This window comes from Diceros bicornis, chromosome 23 (genome assembly GCF_020826845.1).
Source record: "Diceros bicornis minor isolate mBicDic1 chromosome 23, mDicBic1.mat.cur, whole genome shotgun sequence".
NCBI classification, from domain to species: Eukaryota; Metazoa; Chordata; class Mammalia; order Perissodactyla; family Rhinocerotidae; genus Diceros; species Diceros bicornis.
Window position 1 is genome coordinate 26,171,744 of NC_080762.1, and position 22,455 is coordinate 26,194,198.

General features: G+C 43.1%; 2 protein-coding genes and 1 pseudogene across 2 annotated transcripts in view; all 3 read right to left on the reverse strand.

Annotated features, from left to right (window-relative positions):
- ARMC2 (armadillo repeat containing 2) overlaps positions 1 to 4,266 on the reverse strand; it is a 102,425-nt gene extending 98,159 nt beyond the window's left edge. The window contains exon 1 of the mRNA XM_058566508.1: positions 3,915 to 4,266. Coding sequence (XP_058422491.1) covers positions 3,915 to 4,045 — 131 coding nt within the window. The 5' untranslated portion in view covers positions 4,046 to 4,266. The remainder of the gene's footprint in view (positions 1 to 3,914) is intronic.
- The window catches only part of CEP57L1 (centrosomal protein 57 like 1), a 462,537-nt gene that overhangs the window by 278,360 nt on the left and 161,722 nt on the right, over positions 1 to 22,455 (reverse strand). The window lies entirely within an intron of this gene.
- LOC131420298 (large ribosomal subunit protein eL43-like) overlaps positions 4,216 to 22,455 on the reverse strand; it is a 30,574-nt pseudogene continuing 12,334 nt past the window's right edge.

A 22,455-nucleotide genomic window follows, 5' to 3' on the forward strand; every position in this document is an offset into this window, starting at 1 on the left:
GATCTCCCTCACAAAAAAAAAAACTAACAAAAAACTATGGCAAGCCTAGTACATTTTACTTCTAATATATGATATGATATGATTGGATCTTTATTAAAAAAATATTCAATGTAATTATTAAAAATCTGTATAAAGTACATATATATTATTTTTGGATGCATAATAATATAAATTCAGTCCCACAACATCTAATTTAAGTGGTCATGACAGGTTTGCTTGTTTTAAAAGGCCCATTGCAGTAAGAAATTATATCACTTAGCGAGAATTTTCTGCACAATGAACAAATTTCTTCCAGAGCTCAAGTCAGGTTTGCAACTCCTTCGCCCCACATGGCACTAATAAGTCTAGCAGTGTCCAAAGGGGATCTGGCGAACCTAATAAAGATGGCAGAAAGTGCTTTGGATAAGTAAGAATGGACTATCATTCCTGACTAAGGTTCTCCCTTGCTGTATTTTAGTTTGCATTGAAAATTATACTCTTTCATAGAGTAATGAAGTAGGAACGTTTATTCAGAATTCTGTAAATTATTTGGGTGTAGAGGAATTTAGATTGATCAGCTACTGGTGGAAACAATGTTGATAATGGGCTCAAAAATCTTTTTGTTCGACTTTGTGTCTAAATTTTTACCACAAATTCTAACACAATTTTCGCTCTCCCTTTTCCTCTCTCTTCCCTCCAAATCTTACTTTACCAGTTATACTGAGAGAAACTGTTTCAATGATGTAAGATCTGCAGTTAATCTATTATTATTATATTAATATATTATGAACTAAATCAAACATGGAAATGTTTGATAACACAACTGAATTATATTCGAAGTGGGTTTTTGACAGGGGGGAAGGATTTTGTTTTTCTTTATATTTGTTAAATTACAAATTCTTGTTATAGACGGTTTTTGCCAACTTAAAACACAAGCACTCAGAGTTTGAAAGCTTGTCGATATATAGTGACGTATACCTGAACTATAATACGATAGTTTCACAGAAATTTTAACTTCACAAAAATTCTCCTGACAACAGGAATGAATCTACGCAGCTGGCAGTGACTGTTTCCTCTGTACAAAGCCCTCTGCCTGGATCTCTGGGAACACAGGCAGGAATAAATCATGTCTTCACTCTCAGGCAAGAAGGACCAGGAATGCTAGTTAAACATTTACTTTAATACCAAGCACTGTGTAATCGAGAGTGCTCTCGAGTACATCATCTCAATTAATCCCTACAACAATTTTGTGAGGTGGATAGAGTCTTAAGCAACAGCAAAAAAAGTTATGACATATGCCCAGAAATGATATGCAAAATATTACCCACTAGATGGGGTGGGGGGAGGTGGGGCACTCAGAGGACTTGGGGCTGCAGCTATTTACACGCCAATATAGAGACATGCCAGTATTTTCACAACTGGAGCAGCCTTCTTGGTGTGTCCCAGCTGAGTACCAGCCCTGCTTGTACCCAAATGATTTTAATACAAGGTAGACACTGATGGGGGCAATAAATAGAGTAAACTACCATGTAATTACAAAAGAGGAAGAGATTTCTGACTGGGAGAAGGTGTCAGGTAGACTTCCTGGAGGAGGTGATGCTTGAGCTGGGTTCTGGAAAATGTGCTGAATTTGAGAAAGTGGCAATGGCTGACATTGGGCCTGGAGTGGAGAAGGAATTTCCAGCGAAGTCAATGAGTGAGCCAAGGCAGAGTGTTAAGAACATAGGGGATACGTACTGGACAAGACGGAGATCTGGGAACGAAGACTGGAGTTGGACCAGAGAGAGCACCGAATGGCAGGTCAAGAAATTAAACAAAAGCCAATGAGCAAATTAAAAGATTTTGAGGCATGATGTGATCTGGTAGGGATTGGCAGGATGCAAAGGAGGTAAAAGATTAAAAGGGACAAAATCAAGCAGTTCTTATAAAATCACCCAGCTAATTCATAGAGGTCCTTAAGAAAGCTTTCCTGGACATGCTTCTCCCACCCTCTCAGCCTCAGTTAGGTGTCCCTTCCTGGTACTCCACAAGGTCCCCAGTTCTCTGTCACTCACCCTCCCAGTGTATCAGAATTGCCTGTGCACCTGGTGTTGCCCCACCAGACTCAGCCCCAGTGCCTCACGTAAGGCATGGCTGAAGGTCGACACTTCTATAATCACTGGAATCCATTTTCCAATGCAGACCTGAGCTAGGAAATATCCAGACGAAGGCTGCACGGCTTCTTAAATTGGAGACATTTGTTACAGTGGATTAGGAAAGCATATTGGACTTCATTTCAAATGGCATCTGATTCTTGATGCCATGTGGTAGTATGACATCAAATTTAGCCCCCTTTTCCTTTCTTGCCTTCAGTTCAAGTCGCCTGGCATGAAGTAAGACTTGATAAACGCTGTGATCAGTGGATGAAGTATGGCAAGTCAGAGATAGAGGAGTGAAGGTGAAATAGAGGTAAGGAAGAGAGATGAGAGCGAGCGGGGTGCACCAAGAACAGAAGAACCAACAGGATTTGGCATCTGAGAGGATAGGAAGGGGCCAGAGGTGACACTGGGTATGCAAATCTAGGGGGGGGGGTCTGAGGGCAAGGGGACCTTTTAAAAGAAAACAGGAGGAGAAGCGGACTTTGAAGGGGAAGAAGAAAGTGCTGAGTTCTGTCTTGCATCATTGTCCTGAGTTTATGATGTCCACAGGACCTTTAAAGAATGAACACTACCAGTGGTAGGAAATTTGAAACTGGAGACCTTTTTAAATAAAATATTTCGTACTGGTTGGAGGAAAGTTTCAAGTCATCATTTAGGTTTATACCTAATTATAAAGACTTGTCTTTACCTTTGTTGCTAATAGTCACCTGAGCCAGAGCCTTCTTGATACATGCAACCCTGCATTATCAGGATGTTTGCAACAGGGGAAAGACTGGCCACCTTCATACTCTTTTCCCTCCAAATCAAATACTCAAGACCCTTACTACGGTTTTGAATTACTTTTGTGTTAATATGAGCATCCAAAGAGACAGTGATTAAGTGCTTAGATGCTGGAGTAAGGGTTCAAATACTCTGACAATTCGCAGCTATGTAACCTTGGGCAAGGCTTCTAACATCTCTAAGCCTCAGTTTCCTCATCTGTAAAATGTGTGTAATAATAGTAATTGCTTCATAGGATTGTTTTGAGAATTAAATGACATAATTCATGTAACAGGCTTTAGCATGGTGGCTGGCCCTTAAAAAATGTTAACTACTGTCCAAGCGCTATTTGATAAAAGAATACAACGAAAATTTCTCCCATGAATAAACTGCATTAACAAAGAAATTGCAAAGCAAAGGGAATGACATTTGCTCAGTGTTTTCAGACGTTTTATAAGTTTTAAAATTTAAATGAGGGGTGTTTTCCTTTATGAAAACAGAATTTTTTAGTATTTTATTGAATATCAGCTATACCAAATCAACAACTAATCAGAGTTTTATAGATTCACACAATAGGATACAAATAAAGAGTGCTACTTGCTTTCCTACCAAGTTAAAATAATTCTAATAAGGGTGAGATGGAAGACCTGCTGTGATACTCATGGGAATGAATGATAAAATGCATTATAGGTACATACAATATATTTTAATGTATATTGTTATACATATACTTATTTATCTATTGAGGTGCTATCTGTTGCCTAGAAGAGGCCAGGTACAATGTGTGACCTTGGCCAGGTCACTGTCTGCCTAGACAAAGCCCCTTAGTTTACCACTCTGTCATTCAACAAATATTACTGGGCTTCTGTTAAGCACCACGCACCTGGCTAAATGCTCAGTGTATAGAAATAAGGACAGCCACGGCCCGACCCCGAGAGCAAGCACAGGGCATTCTCATCGCCTCTCTCCCCCATCGGAAGACAGAGAGGCGGACGACAGCAAGAGGGGTCCTGGGTGAACCAGAGGGGGACGCCTCACCTCGCGGGCGGAGAGCGGCTCCCCCTCTCCCGGCAATGCCCCCTCCTCCACGGCTCCAGACCAGGGCAGAGCGCAGCAGCATCTTCACCCCGCCCGCCGGCCCGTTCCGCCCGGCAGGTCAGCGTCTCCATGGTAACAGTACACAAACTACCTACCCGGGCCGCTAGCCTGCAGAGCCTGGTCGCTGCTGGGTGGGCGGAGCGGGACAGGGAATGAGTTGGGAGTGGGCACAGGGAAGGGGGCTTCCGGCCAGACCCACAGCACCTGTGATTAGCGCTGGAGACAGTAACAGTGCGGAGGCTCAGCTCATCTTCCAGCTTTCCCGAGGCAGCAGCCGGCGCGATGGAGCAGGCGGGGCGGGGCCGGGCGGGGCAAGCAAGTCTCCCGGCGCCGCTCGGCCACTGGGCCTGCGCGGGTCCCCCACGCATGCGTAGAAATGCTGAGGCGTGGGCGCCGGCAGGCGGGGCGGTGGGCGGAGCCTGGGCTAGGGCTGGAGCCCGGGAGTGGGCAGAATTGGTGATGCGAGAGAAAGAGGAGGGGTCTGCGTGGAAGAGCCGGGGTGGGAAGACGTGTACTTTTAAAATTAGCAGTTTACCGAACCATATTTGTTGAGGCTCTATGAGAGCTCAGCGACTCTATTAAATAACGGCAAGCTGGACAGCAGCTCATGGGTAAGAGTCAGAATTTACTGGTTCAAGTTGTGGCTCTGTATAACCTGAAACTAATTGCTTAACCTGTCAGTTTCCTCATCTATAAAAAATGGAGGGAAATAATAATACCTAGCCAGGTCTTGTGGTGGTTGTGAAGATTGAATAAGAAAGTAGATTTAAAGCGCGATGCACGTGGCAATCAACAAATGTTAAACTGTTGCTATTATGAAGCCCTTGCATTTGTGCGGCACTGTAGAGTTTACAAAGGGTATTTCACTGTATAGTATCTTTTTGAGTGTTCCTGCCACTGTGAGGTAGCCAGCCTGGCGTCCCCATTTACAGGAGACAAAACAGGGGCCCGAGGTCTAGTGAGTGACAGGTAGATTCAAGTCTAGGCCTCCCGTGAGCAATCATTTTTTGTTCTTACTGCGTCATTACGGTTGTTAGGCAAAAAGAACCCTTTATATGTTTCTGCTTTAAATTCTGTTCTCTCCTATTAGACCACTCAGCAAGACCTTACAGTGTTAAACACAAGTGAGACCATAGTCACTCTCCATTCAGGTTTCCACCACGTTTCATAAATATGGAGATTTTTCAGCTGAAGTGTTGTTGCCGACGTTGAAAACTGCCGCATCCCTTGGTGCTAAGAATCTGGTAAAGAATAATTACATTGAAAATATTTTTGAGCACCTAATATGTTTAAGGCATTATGCTAGGTGGGAAATGGTACTAACCTGAACTAAAGGAATGTAAGTATTCTTCAAAGTACCTAATAGGATTTTGCACATAACAGACAATAAATACTTAGTTGATTAGATAATTTTAGGGCCTGAAATGAAGTATTTGTGTTCTTCAGGGTTGAAATCTTTTCCAGTGACTCAACATGCATTATCACATCAAGTCTCTTTTACTGGCAATGGACTCCACTGTGCAAAGGGCGCTTTGCCCATTTAATATAAAACGGTAACTAGTATTTTGAATTCACAACCTGTGAAATGTGATCAACATGCAACTTTATTTTTGTCTCACTGCCATTTTGAAATATATTCAGTGTTGGTTATCTTCCCCAGCCCCTGGATGGAAAGTTGGGTAGAGTCCTTGTATTTTCTGCTCATTTTTAGATAACTGATAGTCCTACAGTAACTAAGTCTCAACCATAGCTTCATTCAAATATTATAACATTGGGTACAAGATACAAACAAATGCATCAAACTTCACTTGAAAGTAAGGCTTTGTCCCCCTCTGCTGTCTCAAGCTTAAGGTCTGTAGGTGACTTTCCCCCCAAGGATGTGGTTGGCTTAGGCTCAGGCTCCTCCACTCACTGGAGGCTGCGTAAGACCCTGCTGGGTGGAGGTGGGCTGGAGTGGGGAGAGGAGAAACCAGCAGGTGGAGCACTTCTTCCTGGAGTTGATGGGCTTTGAGCTGGCTGTGCCTGGCCTAGGGTTAAAGCAACTCATGTGGGTTGTTCCTGGGTCCTTCAGAGTTTCCATGAATGGAGACCCCTCTTCCATGGACTCTTTGGGTGGATGCAGCACTATTCCGTTGAGAGCTTGCAGCTTCTTCCCTGTCCCTAGAAATCCAGCGTTCACTCCAGCCCATTTAGATCGTTCCCAAAATGACCCCACCTCTGGGCCAAGGGAAACCCCACACATCTCTTGCTCCAATGACTCTGAGAGTGCAGGCCCGTCCCAATGCATTCCCCTCTGTGGGAGATCAAAATTTGGCCACCCTGAAATATATCTCTTTACCTTGATTGTTTTCTCTGAAGGACATTTGACCTCCCCCACTAACTGCCTAAAGAATTTGACATGATGGCTCCTTCCTGGAACAGATCTTCCATCTGATGGCTGTAATATAATGTAAAATAGATGTTACAATAGGAAAGGCACCAACAAGCCCATCTTATCAGAAATTCTGTCTCTCTGGCCACATTCTCTGGATGGCCCTGCGAGGAGTTGCCAGACAAACATTTACATTTATAAGGGAAATCTCCATTTGTAAAGGTATCTCCCTCTCTGTTTGGAGAAGAGAGGGGGATGAGCTCATTTCTAGTGACTTATCAATGTGGAAGGTGATGACTTAAATCTGCATAATAACCTTACTCTTGTTTACTGTGCTTTAGTGGTAATCTCCTGTAACTGACCCCCCCCCCAACATCCTCCTTTGTCATTAGCTGAACATGGTATTTAAGACGAGAATTTCTGCTATTGTGTTGAGAAACGCAGTGTCCCTGCTTTCTCCCATGTATACATGTTATTAAACTTGGTATTATTTTCTCCTGCTAACCTGTCTTGTTGATTATTTGGCCAGCCAGAAGAACCTTAAGGGAAAGGGCAGAGGGAGATTCTCCCTCTTCCCCCGACACCTCCATGCTGTCACAGATGGAGCTTTAGCTTTCCTGGGCCCAGTCCTCTGGACCACATAACTGCAGTCTCTAGCAGGCCCCCCTGCAAAGCCCCTCTCACTGGCTTTGAGATGAAGGAGGTGGCACCATCACACTCCTCACCAAAGAAATTTCCTCTCCCCGTCTGCTCTCTGACTCCTTATTTTTAGCCTCGCCTGGACCCTTAGGTCCAGGGAGTTTATGTTTCTTTGCAACCTGCCTCATGGAGAATGCCTCACCTCCACTTTGGAACTAATGATTATACAATTACTATCTTAGTTGAAACTTCAGTTTAAAAACCTGGGGCCGGCTTGGTGGGCGTAGCGGTTAAGTGCGTGCGCTCCGCTGCGGCGGCCCGGGGTTTGCAGGTTCAGACTCGGGCACGGACCGCCGCACCGCTTGTCAAGCCATGCTGTGGCGATGTCCCATATATAGTGGAGGAAGATGGGCACGGATGTTAACCCAGGGCCAGTCTTCCTCAGCAAAAAGAGGAGGATTGGCATCAGATGTTAGCTGGGGGCTGATCTCCGCCCCCCCCCCCCAAAAAAAACCAAAAACCTGTTGCACAGCCAATTACTATGGTCTTGCACCCTAGGATCTTGGTCTAAAAAAGACCTCATAAACACACTACTGGAACCTGAAGCTAGTCAGCTCAGTTGGCCAGGAAATGTCTGCCAGGCAAGTTAGAACAATTGAAAAGAATGACAAGGGCAGAATTATAGGAAGCAATTATTTAAAGCAATAAAGCTGCCCAGCTTACCTCACTGAAGGACACTCTATGGGAAAATATGGAGGCTGTAACAGCAATGGCCTGTTACACTGACCGGGCTGTTCCTCCATGGTTGCTTAAGGGCTATTTAACAGAATTTGACATAGTTAAGCTTTGTAAGTGGAATTATTTTAGAAACAAAATTGTTGACATTTCTTACACCTTAAAGAGATTAAAGAGAAAAACAAAATATTAACTATAAGTATCTGACATTTATAGCACTTTAAAGTTTCCAAATTGCTTTCATTTGGAGCATTTCATTTTTATTGTTTTATTTGGCGTTTACAATAAGCCAGAGAGGTAGTTAGTTCAGAGATTATTATCCCAACTTGAGAGTGGAGAAAACTGAGGTTCAGAGAGGGTAAGTGATCTGATCACAGTCACACAGCTAGTAAAGTGATCTGAGACCTGGTGTTCTTTTTTTTTTTTTTTTGCTGAGGAAGATTTGCCCTGAGCTAACATCTGCTGCCAATTTTCCTCTTTTTATAGGTGAGCCGCCACCACAGTATGGCCACTGACAGATGAGTGGTGTAGGTCCATGCCCCCTGGAACCGAACCCCGGCCGCTGAAGCGGAGTGCGCCAAACTTAACCACTAGGCCACTGAGGCTGGTCCGATACCTGGTTTTCTTGATGCCCAAGTCCAGTGTGCCATCTCCCATTGTACACACATAAATACAACTTTTCAGACTGAAGCCTCTCATTCACAGCATTGAGAGGTACTTCCTAGACTGCTGAGACTGTTAAGATATGCTCTTTATTTTCTCCTCTCACTCATCTCAGAGTATATCCTGTGCAGGGCTACAGGGATCAGAGGAACCTAGGAATCTTTACATTCATTTGAAAATGCCTGCTGAATTTCTGGATCTTGAGTTAAGGTAAGAATTATATAGGTGTTTGATAGGTAATAATATAATCTTACACACTCAAAGATGCAAAAATGCAACAAAATGATAAACTCATAGATACTTTTATCTGCAGACTCTACCACTGGATTTTACAGTTTATATTACAGCTTACATCACACACACTTCATATTTAATATCTATAGCTTATCTTGATTTCTATATTAGATATATTCTTGAAAAGATACAGATTAAATAAATACTTCTTTAATGCTCACAATTCTCTTCATTGATTTTTATGACCATAACAGAGATGTGACCCAGCGAAAAAAATTGCTTCTGGCATGGAATAAAAATTGCTAATTTAGAATTCTAAATATTCACTGCAAGACACTTGCTGCTTTTGTCAATATGGAGTCTCAATGCTTTGATTATATTTATCACATAATCCCTGTGAGGAGTTCATCAAATTGATAGTCTATGCAATCTTTGCATACAAATTTAAAAGGACATTAAAATGCAAGTTGGTGGAGATTTACAATGCAAGGAAGATTAACTAACTTCATGGAACTGGAGAGATGCAAGACTATGGAATGGTTCTAAAACTTATCAGCTGAAAAAATTACGTGAACGTTCTCTGTTTAGTGGAGTTCAGCTGTTAACCTATGCCCCTTAAGTATTACTTTAAGTGTTACTTGAACACTTTATCCCTTCCACAGCACCTCCACTGCCCCAAGCCGTGCTCTCCGAGAGCTGTGCAGCAGCCAAGTCGTTCTTAGGGCTGCTGATGAATGAGGGTCCATTTAATTACCAGTTGATTACAAAGACTTTCTAACTACCTAGTATTTCACTGCAGGGCAGAGGGTTCTAGCTTTCAGGGGTTGAGTCAGTAGGAGTCTTAACTATGAATTGCCTCATCTTAACGGCCAGAGTACCTCCTGTATGTTGAAAGAGACCTACCAAGACAATCAGAAACCCGCTGTTCTTTGTCGGACTCGCTTGTGAGACGTTGCTAAGTGAGGAAGCCTGTATCTTTGGAGAGCTTCTCGCTGCAAACGGCAGAATACCCCGTCAAAAGTAGCTTACGTGTAAAGGACATTTATTATTTTGTTTAACAATACATCTCGAAGTGGGCTATTTCAGAGTTCGTCCTGCAGCCCCAGGATGGCAGTGAGGAGTGTCAGTCACGCCTTCCACATGGTCACAAGATGGCTGTGGCAGCACTTAGCTGGGCTTTCTCACGTGATAGTGTCTTCAAGCGGGGAGGAGAGAGAAGGGGCAGGGCCCTCTCCATATGTATCTCTTTACCCAGGGAAGGAAAAAATTTCCCAGAAGCCCCCAGCCATGTTCTCCTGACATCTCATTGGCCAGAACTGTGTCACATGCCCACACACCAGTCCCTGGTGGAGATGAATGGGATTACTGTTACTATGATTGATTTAGATCAATTAAGATTTATTCTCTGGGGTATGAGGGAGGAGCCCATCTTCTCTGAGCATTTTGCCACCACAACCTGAACCAAACTGGAGTTCTGTTCAGCAGGAAGAAGGGGCAATGGCTATTGGATAGATGCTGACGACGTCGGCCACAATGGTTTGGGTGAGCTGATGAAGAGCGTCTCTGGATAATCAAGAGATTTTGAAGGTTGCTTGTTCTGGCTGGAACAAGAGAACTGAGAGTAATGCCAAGGCAGGGTGCTCTAGTTTGGTGCTAACTCCTGAGGTGAGGCCATGGTACCTGATCTCACTGCAGCTCAGTCCTGCCTGCCATTAGAATCACCTGGAGAGCTTCAAAATCCACCACTGCCCAGCACCCACCCAGACCTTGGTTCAGATGCTGGGGGAGGGGAGCACAGGGGATGGGTTCAGTGTTTTTTGGCGCTGCTGAGGAACCTGTAGCATGCAGCAGCCAGCATGGAGCATCCCAGCCTTTATGAGGGCCTCAGCCAGGACCCAAGAGGAAGCAGAGACATAACAAAAATCCTTGGCTTCAGAGCAGAAGAAATAGAGAGGAGCCTAATTATGCATGACCCAGAGACGAAAATACCTGTCTCACAGACTCATGGTGCTATCCTTGATGTCCTTCCCTCCTGTGACTGTGCCATCTTGGGTCCTTTTTATATCTACTCTCCACCTGGCCCCTGTGACCCCACTCCATTCTCTTCTTGCTCCCAGTCCACCCCATACTCAAGAACCAAAGTGACTGTCATAGACTGCAGTCCTGGGTGTGCCTGGATGTCACAAGCTCTCCATGTCTGCCCACTGACCACCAGATTAAATCCCAGATCCTTAGCGATCTGTACCACAGCCAGTACTTCTACCTTATTACAATTACTAGGATTTATTTGGGGGTTATAGTAGGCCCTGTGCTAAGTGCTTTGCTGACTTTAAATCAGTTGATCTTTCAACTGATTTACCGAAGTATTACTGTTATCCTCATTTTACGTGCAAGGAAACTGAGGTTTAGTTTCTTCACTTGCCCAGGTCACACAGGTGGTAAACATGGTGCCTCTGGGATTCAAGCCCACAGTCTGACTCCGGAGGCCACGTTCCTAACACACCATGTGCTCAGCCAAACCAGACTGCTGCCATTGCCTGCATCTCCCCATCTCTAGGCCTTGGCTTTGGATGGTCCCCCCGGCTAGAAAGCCAGGGCACTCAGCAAGGGTATTTACACAGCACTGGGCACTTGTTTGGAAGGACTACAAGGAGGAATTTACCTTGGAGTCGTCCACAAGAGAGAGAAAGATGATGAAAGGTATCTGCCCATTCCCCCCTGCCTCCTGTTTTCCATTGGTCAGGTTCATGGTGGATCTAGTTGGAAGTAAAGGGAGAGGAGAGTGTGCTGGTCTGTGAGGTTTCGGAGAGGCTGGAAGACAGAGGTCACACAAGGGCCCAAAGCAGATGCAGTGGCTTGAGGGAGGGAAATGAGACGTGTGCCCTGGTAGAAAGAGTCCTGGACTGGAAGGCAGGAGACCTCATTTGACATGCTGCTTCTGCCACTCTTCAGCTGTGTGCCTGTGGGCACTTCACTTAATAGCTGTGTTTTCTCATCTGTGAGATGTGGAGGTTGAACTAAATGACCCTCAAGATACAGCCAAGCTCTAGAATTCTGTGGGAGGAGGTTGTACTCAGAGAGGGAGCTGAGGACTAGAGATTTTGGAAGTGGCTTAGTTGTGAGAGCCAGATAATGAGGTCCAAGGTATGGCCTGGCTGGCCACTGCCCTGGAGGAAGTCAGGGTGGTCGCAGGCCCAAGGTGGCCAGAGGAGGCACTGATACGGGGGGCACAAAGGGAGAGAAGAACCTGACTTTTCAGTAGTTTGTTCCTCAAGACTCCTGTGCTGTGCTAACAACACCTGTGTACAGGTGTGGCCTTCCCCCCGCCCCCCAGAACCTGGCAGCCCCAGAGAAGGCTGCGAGCCTCCAGGGCTCGAGGCTCCAGGAGAGATAGGCCTCTGGTGCTCTTGGGTGATGACAGCCATGAGTTGCCCTGAGAAGGAACCCCCTGACTAGTCTGGAGACCTGTGGGCTTAGAGGGGGTCACCCAAGTCACTTACTTTGCCACTTCTTGGGGCTCTCACATTGTTTGTTTTTTTAAAAAAAATATACTTACATACTGTTGAGTTACCAGCCCAAGAATGTATTATCTTGGCAATATGACAAAAAGGAAAATTTAAATAGAGAAAAGATAAGTTTAACTTAACTGTGGGAATTCAGGCGATCAAGGAAATGTAGTCCAGCTTCAGGCTTCAATAATCAGACAGAAGGAGTCTTAGCAGGTCCCAAATCTAGCTGGAAGTATCTGGCCTTCTAATAGCAATATCTTTAAGAGCTAAAGATGTGAAGCGCACATGTTCATTGGGATGAGAATAGTTGTACAATTCTTTATGCTATTCAGATAAAAGTTATTACATAAATAGGGCATACAATATTATCTACCAAGAATGCAAAAGTAATAGCTGCAAGAAAATTAAAACCTCGTGATAATCACCGTGCATTTGCAAAGTACTTTTCTTCATCAGAGCTCAAAACATTTCACATTTCAGAGAACTAAATACACACACACACACAAAACAGAGGAAGTCTAAACATGGTGATGGACTGTATCAGTGTCCATGTCCTGGCTGTGATATTGTGCTATAATTCTGCAAGATGTCACCATTGGAGATACTGGGCAAAGGGTACGCGGGACCGCTGAGGACCCCTGTATACGATTTTTTACAACTGCGTGTGAATTTACAATGATCTCAAAATAAAAAGTTTAAAATAAACCACTTCACTGTCTCACTTCCTGTTTCGTCTCTGCAGGGCTCTTAGATGAAAGGTTGTGATGCAAACACAGAGGAAATATAAATTGGGAAATAAACAGGATGATTATCTCACGATGCAGTCTGGGTACAACAATTTCTGTCTGAAACTTGAAAGCCAGTGGACTGGCCTTAACTGACGAACAAAAGTGAATTTCAGCACTGAAAGATCTCAGTGAAATTATTCTTTCTTGGCTTTTTCTAAGGTCACACCCAGAGATTGTCAAAAAGGAACAGTGTGTCAATCACAGTTCTTTTTATAAAACTTTTATTTTTTTAAATTTTAGCTTTATTGAGGGAAAATTGACATATATATTAATTTCAGTGTCAGAGTTCTTATTAGACTATGGAAAGAAACAGAAACTTTGCAATTTTTAACCCATTTGATTTTGAGAGCTCAAACTCAAATTAAGGGAAGGAATTCTTGGCATAGACAGCAGTGTTCAAAGCAGCTCATTTTCTATCAGGGGTGGAGACCCCACCTGGCTTCTTCAGGCCCCTGCTGCTCTCTGCCCATTGGCTGCAGCTGCTCCAGGCCCCGCACTGGTCCTACTTCCCCTGCCCTCTAATTAAGCTGCAGGGGCCAAGCCCCCAGCCAACCATTGCTCACCAGGCAATGCGCCACCTTGTATTTCGGCCTAGCACCCGCATTAAAGCTCTGCCAGGCTTTGCACTAAGTTGCTTAAGTTCTTAAAAAGCCATGTGATTGCATCTTGTACCAGCTGGTCTCCTAGAACAGCTCCAGACAGAGCGCACTGCAGTTCTCCAACCAGGCCTCACCCTGACATCATGACTGTGAGGAAAGCTCATCCTGAATGGAACAGCATCATTTCATGTTCCCCAAGCACTCAGTACAGGAGTCCTATGCCAAGATACAATCCTTGCTCTCAAGAACCTTACCAAGAAGAAAGAGTAATTCCCTTGTAGGAAGTTTTAAAGGATTCCCCAAACCATCTGTTTTTTTTTTTTACTGAGGAAGATTCGCCCTGTGCTAACATCCATGCCAATCTTCCTCTATTTTGTATGTAGGTCACCACCACATCACGGCTGCTGATGAGTGGTGTAGGTCTGCACCTGGTAACCAAACTCAGGCCACCAAAGCGGATTGTGCCGAACTTAACCACTAGGCCACGGGGCCAGCCCTTACCATCTCTTTTTTTGGTTATTGTTTTCTTCACTGTATATTATACTTCTTGTTCATTTGGAACACAGAGAGGGGAACTCCAAGAAGAGAATGGAAATGCTAAGCTAAATGGAATGGTAAGCACCTGAGAGCAGAGATCCTGTCCCTCTTGCTCAGCTTTGGGTATCCTCAGTACAAGAATGGTAGCTGGAACACAGAGATGTTCAATAAATATTTGTTGAATAAATAAACAAATGAATGTGGGCTTAAGAACATGATATTCAGGGTCAGAGCATCATAATGTGTCACCCTTATGAGCCAGGATGTCTTTCCATGGACAGTCACCACCGCTCCCCCACCAGCTTGCCCTCCCCCACCCCCAGTCTCCTGCCAATTATTTCTGGGAGTGCCTATAGCTGTGCCATCTCACCTGTGCTCAGGAACAAGCCCGCTCACGCTCCCCTACTCCCGCCATCTCAAGGGCCCCCTGCTGCCCCAGCTGCAGGAGCCCTTCCTTTGAGAGCATGTGGTTCTGCCATCCTCCCCACGGGTGCCACTCTGCAGTGGGAGTGGTGGCGTGGGCTCTCCTGATGCTCTGCGCACCTTGTCTCTGGGCCCTGAGACAGCACTGCTTCCACCCAGAGTCTCACACAGCCATTCACACACATTGTGCCCTGGGCTTCTCACCTGCTCCTCCCTCAAGGGGGCTCAAGACCAGTCCACAGGCCTGGCTAAGGGTCAGATCCTCCTCTGTCCCTCTCATTTTCTTGTCTCTCCATTTCTTCCTCCTGGCCCCAACAAACGCCTTCCTTTTCAGTCAGCCGGAGCCAAGGCTCTCCTGCAAATCAGCTCCTGCAAACAGGCACCTGCAGGGGTCACCAGCCTCCCAGATCTAGAGTCAGCAGAGTCCCATTGTGAACCATACAAGAGCGAGCCCTGGGCTCATGGCCTGGAATCTGAGGTCAAGCCTCACATCTTTCCCTCGACCACTTTGTGACATGGGAGAAATCGTGGGAGCTCCTTGGGCCTCAGTTTCTGGGTCTGTGAAATAACGTGACTCTTGCAGTCTATGCTACCGTGAGATATTTGAGAGGGAAGAAAGTGAAGACAAAGGCACAGGAAGGAGACGGAGGGGTGGGGAAGTCAATGGTAGCCAGGAAAGGAGCGTTCTTCTGGGCACTGGGAGGAAGCAGCCCACACCAGAAGCTAACGAGGGCAGCTTGTGCAGCAAGCGCAGAGGTAAAAGATTCTTCTTACAGTAGGGTAGGCCTCTTAAATTCCAGGAGCTTCTGCGGATTGAAGAGCAGATGTAGCTCTTTTGGGCAGCCATATAGGATGGCTGGCCACACTCCTAGAGCAGATTTTTTTTCTTTTGTTCCTTGTGCTTTTGGTGTTATATCCAAGAATCCATTGCCAAATCCAAGGTCATGAAGATTTTCTCTTGTTTTCTTCTAAGAGTTTTATAGTGTTAGCTCTTACATTTAGAAATCTTTGCTCCATTTTGAGTTAATTCTTAAATATGGTGTAGGTAATGGTCAAACTTCATTCTTTTGCATGTGGCTATCCCGTTGTCCCAGCTGTTGAAGAGGGGAGAGAGAATTTTTTTGAGGCAATAATGCATTGTGTCACTTAAATGTCCTTGATCCAGGCCCAGGGGAACCTGAGTAGAGTTTTTCGGGAAAAGGGGCTGTAAGGTCCTGAGTGTGTGAGCTTATCAAAGAGCGACTGCATGGTGGTTGCATTAATGTGCTGAGAAAATAACGCCCGCTCCTCCTCATCCAGAACAGCTCCAGCAGACACCTGAGGTTGGCATGGGGGAGGGGGCAGTGACAGAGGATGGGTGGCTTTTGGACAGCAACAAGGTCAAACTATGTAAAGGCAGCAGCAGTGGTAGCCTGAGGCCACCAGGGGGCAGAACAGAGGAGGGTACCAAGTGTGAGCACATTGAATGGCCACCAAGGTGCAGGTTTTATCCAGAGGGCCCTCTGCCAGGGGGAGAAAAGGACTCAGGGGACATGGGTTTCAGCAGTGCCATTGGTGGGCACTTGGAGCCAGAAACTATTTTTGTTACTTTTTGCTTGTCCTCCCCCAGGATGGCACGGCCTGGAAAACCAAGAATTACAATTAATTTCCCTTTTCAAAATGCAGTTCAAAAAAGAACATTGTGTTTTCCAGGACCCCAGCTTTCTGTGAGAAATTCTATACTAGCATTCAAAATTAAGCCACGTTTGCCAAAATGTAAATTTCTTTCAATGGCTAATTTTTTAAAAAAAATGATTGCTTATGTTTTAGCAGAGAAAATAAGAGAAAAAAAGGAGGAGTAATTTATCTGAAAAATAGCAGTTTTAGTTTTGAGAAGGGATGTCACAGAGAACGGATGTAGTTCTGTAATATTAATCTATTTCAAATTTTTCAAACGTCAAAAATACAGTTTACGTTTACTGCCACAAATTCAGTGAACATTTTTCATTATGCACTAAGCAGAAAATTTGAAATTAAATGTTCGGCAATGTTCACACAAATGAAGAAGTCCCCTCCCCCAGGCCATCCTTTGACATAACTAGGACAATCCAGTATAATAACCCTCTAGAAGGATTAATTCTTCCTAAAACTAGCTCCTGAAAAAAACCACATGGCACTTTCTGAAACATTCTTGACAATGTGCGTATCTTTATTACATTTACAATCTACAAGCCTTGTGCTGACTCTGTCTTGGGACATTCTATGACAATGCTGAATGAGAGAGTGTTCACAATCAATCATAGGAAAAGCTTAATAATAACTAAAATATACAAAATAAAAGAGCAATAAGGTTCTATTTTGCTTCTATTAAATTAATAAAATATTTTAAACGTACTCTGGTGTTTAAATAGATTAGTGAAACTGGTCCACATGTACATTGCTGATGGCAATGCAAAATGCCCGGCAAATAACATTCAAAATATGTATATGATTCAGTGATTTGCATTACCCAAAAGAAGAACAATGTTTTATGCCTGTTTAATACAAAATTAATATAAGAACATTTATAAGCTAGAAGCCTCCTAAATGTCTAGTGGGGGTAGTTGGTGTTTAGGTAAAATATGTGGAACCCACTTAATAAATATAAAGGCATAGCTGATACATTGAGATTTGCAAATAATACAATGTTTAGAGACACAAGTAGTTCTGTCAAGGCGGGGTAGGGGCAGAATTGTAAGTGAAGTTGTTCCTTCTGTTGTTAAAAGTTTCATTAATGTTGCCATAATGTTTTTTTGTTCAATAAAAATGTTAAATTGCAGGGAAGGTCATTACCTTTTTAGTTATTTGTAAGAGAATACAAAATCAAGCATATACATCCTCTCTTTTTTTTTTAACCTTTTTATTTATGCTTGGCTTGACTTGGCTAGACTGGTCTGTGATTTCTTCCATGCAGTATTAAGTTACACACGCTCATTAGGCCAGGGGGCAAAATTCTCAGGGTATAAAGCCAGTAGGTGGAAACGCTTCAGGAGAGAGACAGTAAGAGCAGATTTCCAGAGAAAGGTAATAGTCCTTGAGCTGTCCCAAGGAAGATAGTGGAGAAAGGAAGCCAGGTTTGGCAGCAGGGCACAACTTCTGGGGCAGCGTTCACATTTTATTCTCTGTAGGTGGGCTGCACCCCACAGAATACAGCCCCCTGATGTTTTGCAACGTCAGGTACCTACTGATCCTCTACTGTCGCAGACACAGTTTTGCCTACCAACAGCCATTCTTCACTTCTTCCTTGCAGAGTTCTTAGTAATGAACAACAGAACCCACTCCAGCTAGTTTAAGCCAGAAAGAAATTTATTTAGGGACAGAGGGAGCTCACAGAATCCCCAGAAGGGCTGGAAAATCAGGCTTGAAGGCTATCTAATCTGGAACAATACTCAAATTATACCACTGTGAGGGATCAGAATTGGCCACCCCCAGAGTCTCTTTGGCATGAGGAAGATTTTGGGTTGGTTATTTTTAAAAAGTGCAGACATGGGAGAAGCTCTGAAAAGTAGAAGTTACCCTTTGTAAGAGACATTTACATTTGTAAGGAAATCTCCATTTGTAAAGGTATCTCTGTCTCTGTACGGGGAAGAAGAGGATGACCTTATCTCTATAAACTCTTATCAATGTGGAAGGTGAGGACTAAAATCTGCATGGTAATCTTACTCTTGTTTACTGTGTTTTTCTGGTACTCTCCCATAGCTGACTCCCCCCACCCCCAACATCCTCCTTTGTCTTTAGCTGAAGATGGTATTTAAGATGAGAGCCTCTGCCATTTTGGTGAGTTACTGAGTTTTCCCTGGGCCTTTCCCATGTATACATGTTATAAAGCTTTGTTTGATTTTCTCCTGTTATTCTGTCTCATGTCAATTTAATTCATATCCCATCTGGAAGGACCCAGAGTGGGTAGAGGATTTGTCTTCCTCCCCTACACCACTAAACTGCTCCAGTGGAGACCCTCAGCCATTGCTGCTTATAATATGGATGTTGTGCACAGGATGTTACCACTCAGCTGTCTCTGAAAACTGCACTGTCTTTCTGCAACTCTCCTCCACTTTCACTAGAAAAAGGAAATTCCTCATTCTCACTTTCATTGGTTCTGAATTCAAGTCTTATGCAGGTGTGTCTGATTGGTGGAGTCTAAGTAACATACCTGCACCCAAACATACCAGCTGACTGGGAAGGTGAGTTCTGCTTCCATCTTGGGTAGGCAGGACTCATAATATGAGAACTTTCTCAAATATAGAGAGCCACAAATATGACAAATATCCACAAAACTTCACCCAACTTTGTCCAGTTGTCCATTTTACTCTTTGTGGCCATGAGCTTGTGGCTATCTTGTTTAAGCCAGTTGCGGAAATTACATTTTTCTTGATGGTAACTGGCAAAAAAAAGCACATGACCCAATTCTCACCAGTAAGGCAGGAAGAGACATCTGCTGAGGGACTGAGAAATGTTTCTTAGCTCTTAAAAAGAGATACAAGGGGGGCTGGCCTGGTGGCGTAGTGGTTAAGTTCATGCTCTCCACTTTGGCAGCCTGGGGTTCACAGGTTCGGATCCCAGGCACAGACCTACACACTGCTTGTCAAGCCATGCTGTGGTGGTATCCCACATACAAAAAAATAGAGGAAGATTGGTATAGGTGTTAGCTCAGGGCCAATCTTCCTCACCAAAAAAAAAAAAAGAGAGAGACACAAGGACACAATCATCCCTGCCTCTGGATAGTGGTGTGTGGAGATTTGAAGCCTGGAGCTGCTGCAGCCAGCCAGTGACTGACACACTTAAAATGGCAGGGCAGAAAAATGAAATAAATCTGGATCCTGGATAAGTCAGTTAGCCACTGACTTAACCAACCCATCCCATCTCACGATTACTTGTTATGTGAGATAATACTTTTCTATATTGTTTGAGCCAGTTGAGTTGAGGTTTTCCTTGCAGCCCAAAGCATCCTGATCTAGCCACTCTGTGTCCAGTGTGGCAAAGATGATTGAGATAAATAGGAACATACAGCATGGTCATCTTCTTGGGCTAGAGGAGCTGAGGATGTATCAGTGAAAATGAAATGGTTGGGTAACAGGAGGCCATATTACAAAAGTCCCTTCTAATAGCCTTCCCTTTCAGAAGTGGACCCAGCACCCATTCCCCCTCCACAGCAGCACCCTATTTGCTTTTGTGGAATTTGATTTCCTCTATTTTGTTCAGTAATTGGAGACACTCTGCCCTATCACTGAGAAGACTAAAGGAGTTCCTGGAGGTTCTTTCTGGCAGAAACTTCCTGTCTACCCTCCGGAACAGCCAGGGGCAGGCTCAAGACCCAAACTCAGTCACTTAGACTCTTTCTCTCTCAAGACTTTACATTTCCAACCAAGTGACTCAAAGACAGAAAACAGTGGTGGGAGCTCATTCATTCCAGAAAACTCTCACTCCAGCCCTACTACCTGGCTGGGACTGCTCAGCCGTTCCTGCAGCCTGGTTGCCCAAAACTGCCCTGGAGGAATATCTGTTTTGTTTCTAAAACCACCACGTTCCCAGGAAACAGAGATTTCAAAACCTCCCCCAGTAGCCCAGCCAGAGACATTCCAGTGTGAAAGCTTACACGCTTGAAGAAAATCCAAATTAGAACCTTATGAAAAGTCAGTTCTACAATTCTGCCTCTTTCTCCAAGGATTGCTTCAGTGAATTTATACTGAAATGTTCTTTATACATGAAATCCATTGTATTTCTTTTTCTTCTGGCCTCCCACCCCAAAATTGTGGTTTTTACATTATGTAATAAAAAGGCTGATATAAAACAAGCAGTTAAAATTAAACAAACTCATTAAGAAGTTTACAGATGAATCAACTGTTCACGAAACATTTCTGTTTATAAATTTCAGGCAATATTGGTATTCAGACCTTTGCTTGCTGGGAACTTGAGGACAATTTTTGAAATATTTTTACAAGTATTTTATTTCCAGGAACTTAATAATGAGTGCCATGTGACATCCAAGGGCACGAGAAATAAATATTGAGTATGTGGAGGAAAAAGAAAAACATTTCATCTCTTCATTTGGAACTTTTTTACTTAATATAAATTTTTAAAATTGTGGTAAAATACACACAACATAAAATTTAACATCCTAACCATTTTTAAGTATATAGTTCAGTGGAATTTTTTTAAAACATTAGACAACTTAGCGTTTTGGGTTCATCAAATATAATCTCATACAATTTGCTGACAGGAAGACTTGTAAATTTTCTAATAAAATCATAATTCTTTAGTCTTTCTCTGAGGAAATGTTAGTTATAAAGCTCAATACCAAGACCGCATTACAGTGATGATCTCTCTTCTATTTTTGAACATTGAAACAAATGAAAATGATCCAAGAAATAAAGAGAAACATGTTCGTGATGCAAGCCACTTAATTTCTCATTTTTAACCTCTAGCTAATTAAAAGTACTAGATAATGTTCAGTTGGTCTTGCTGTAGTCAAAAGGAATTATACATCAACTGTTATATTTTTAAAACTTTTTTATGGAAAATCTCCAATGTATACAAAGTATACAGTATAATGAACCCCGTGTACCCAACACCCAGCTTCAACAATTACTAATATTCTGCCATTCTTGTTTCATCTGCATCTCCAACCCCCACACACCCAATTATTGTAATTTTTAATGTTAGTTCTTTTAGGTTATTTCTACACACTAAAATATTAAAATCTTAACTGTACAATTTTGACAAATGAATACTCTCATGTAACCTACACCCTATCACAATATAGAACATTTCCATCTCCCCAAAAAGTTCCCTCATGTCTCCTCTTACTAGTCCCCCATTCAGAGACAGCCACTGTTTTGATTTTTTCACTTTTGATTATTTTTGCCTGTTCTAGAACTTGACATTAATGGAACCATGCTCTTGAATCTGCCTTCTTTCGCTCAACATAACCTTTGTGAGGTTCATCCATGTTGTTGAGTAAGTCATTCTTTATTATTGCTGAGTACTGTTCCATTGTGAGAATACTGGTTCTTACAGTGGAAGAACCATTGTAAGATGGGTCTTACTACCTTGTTGATGGACACTGAGTTGCTTCCAGCAACTTCATTGTGAAATGACTGCTCAAGTATTTTGCCTGTTTTAATAAATTAGGTTGTTCATTTTTTTATTATGGAGTTTTAGGAATTCTTTTATATATTCTGATATAGGACCTGTGTCAGATACATGTGTAATGAATATTTTCTAGTCTGTGCTTTGTCTATTCATTTTATCAATGATGTCTTTTGACGAACAGAATATTTTAACTTTGATGAAGACTAATTTGTCAATTTCGTTTATGGTTATTACTTTCTGTGTTCTGTCTGATCAATTTTTGCCAAATCCAAGGATGTAAAGTTATTATCCTGTGTTTTCTTGTACATGCTTTGTGGTTTTAGTTTTTATGTTTATATCTATAGTCTATCCAAAATGATTTTTGTGTATCATGTGAGGTCGAGGTTCATTTTTAAAATGTGTGTCCAGTTGTTCCAGCACCATTTCAAAAATACTTTCTTCTTCCCATTAAATTACTTTGGCACCTTTGTGAAAAATCAATAGACTGTAAATGTGGGGCTTTATTTCTGGATTCTATTTTGTTTCATTGATTTTTATGACTATCTTTATGCCTACACCACACTGTCTTTATTACTGTAGCTTTATCATGTACGTCCTTTACAGTAGCTGTATTAGTTTCCTAATGCTGCTGTAACAAATTACCACAAACTTAGTGGCTTAAGCCACTAATTAATTCTCTTAAAGTTCCGGAGGTCAGAAGTCTGAGGTAAGTGTTAAGGGGCTAACATTCAAAGCATTGTCAGGGTTGGGTCCTTCTGGAGGCTCCAGGGAAGAATCCATTTCTTGCATCTTTCAGCTTCTAAAGGCTGCCAACATTCTTTGGCTATGTCATTCCATTCTCTGCTTCTGCTATCATATCACCTTCTCTGACTCTAA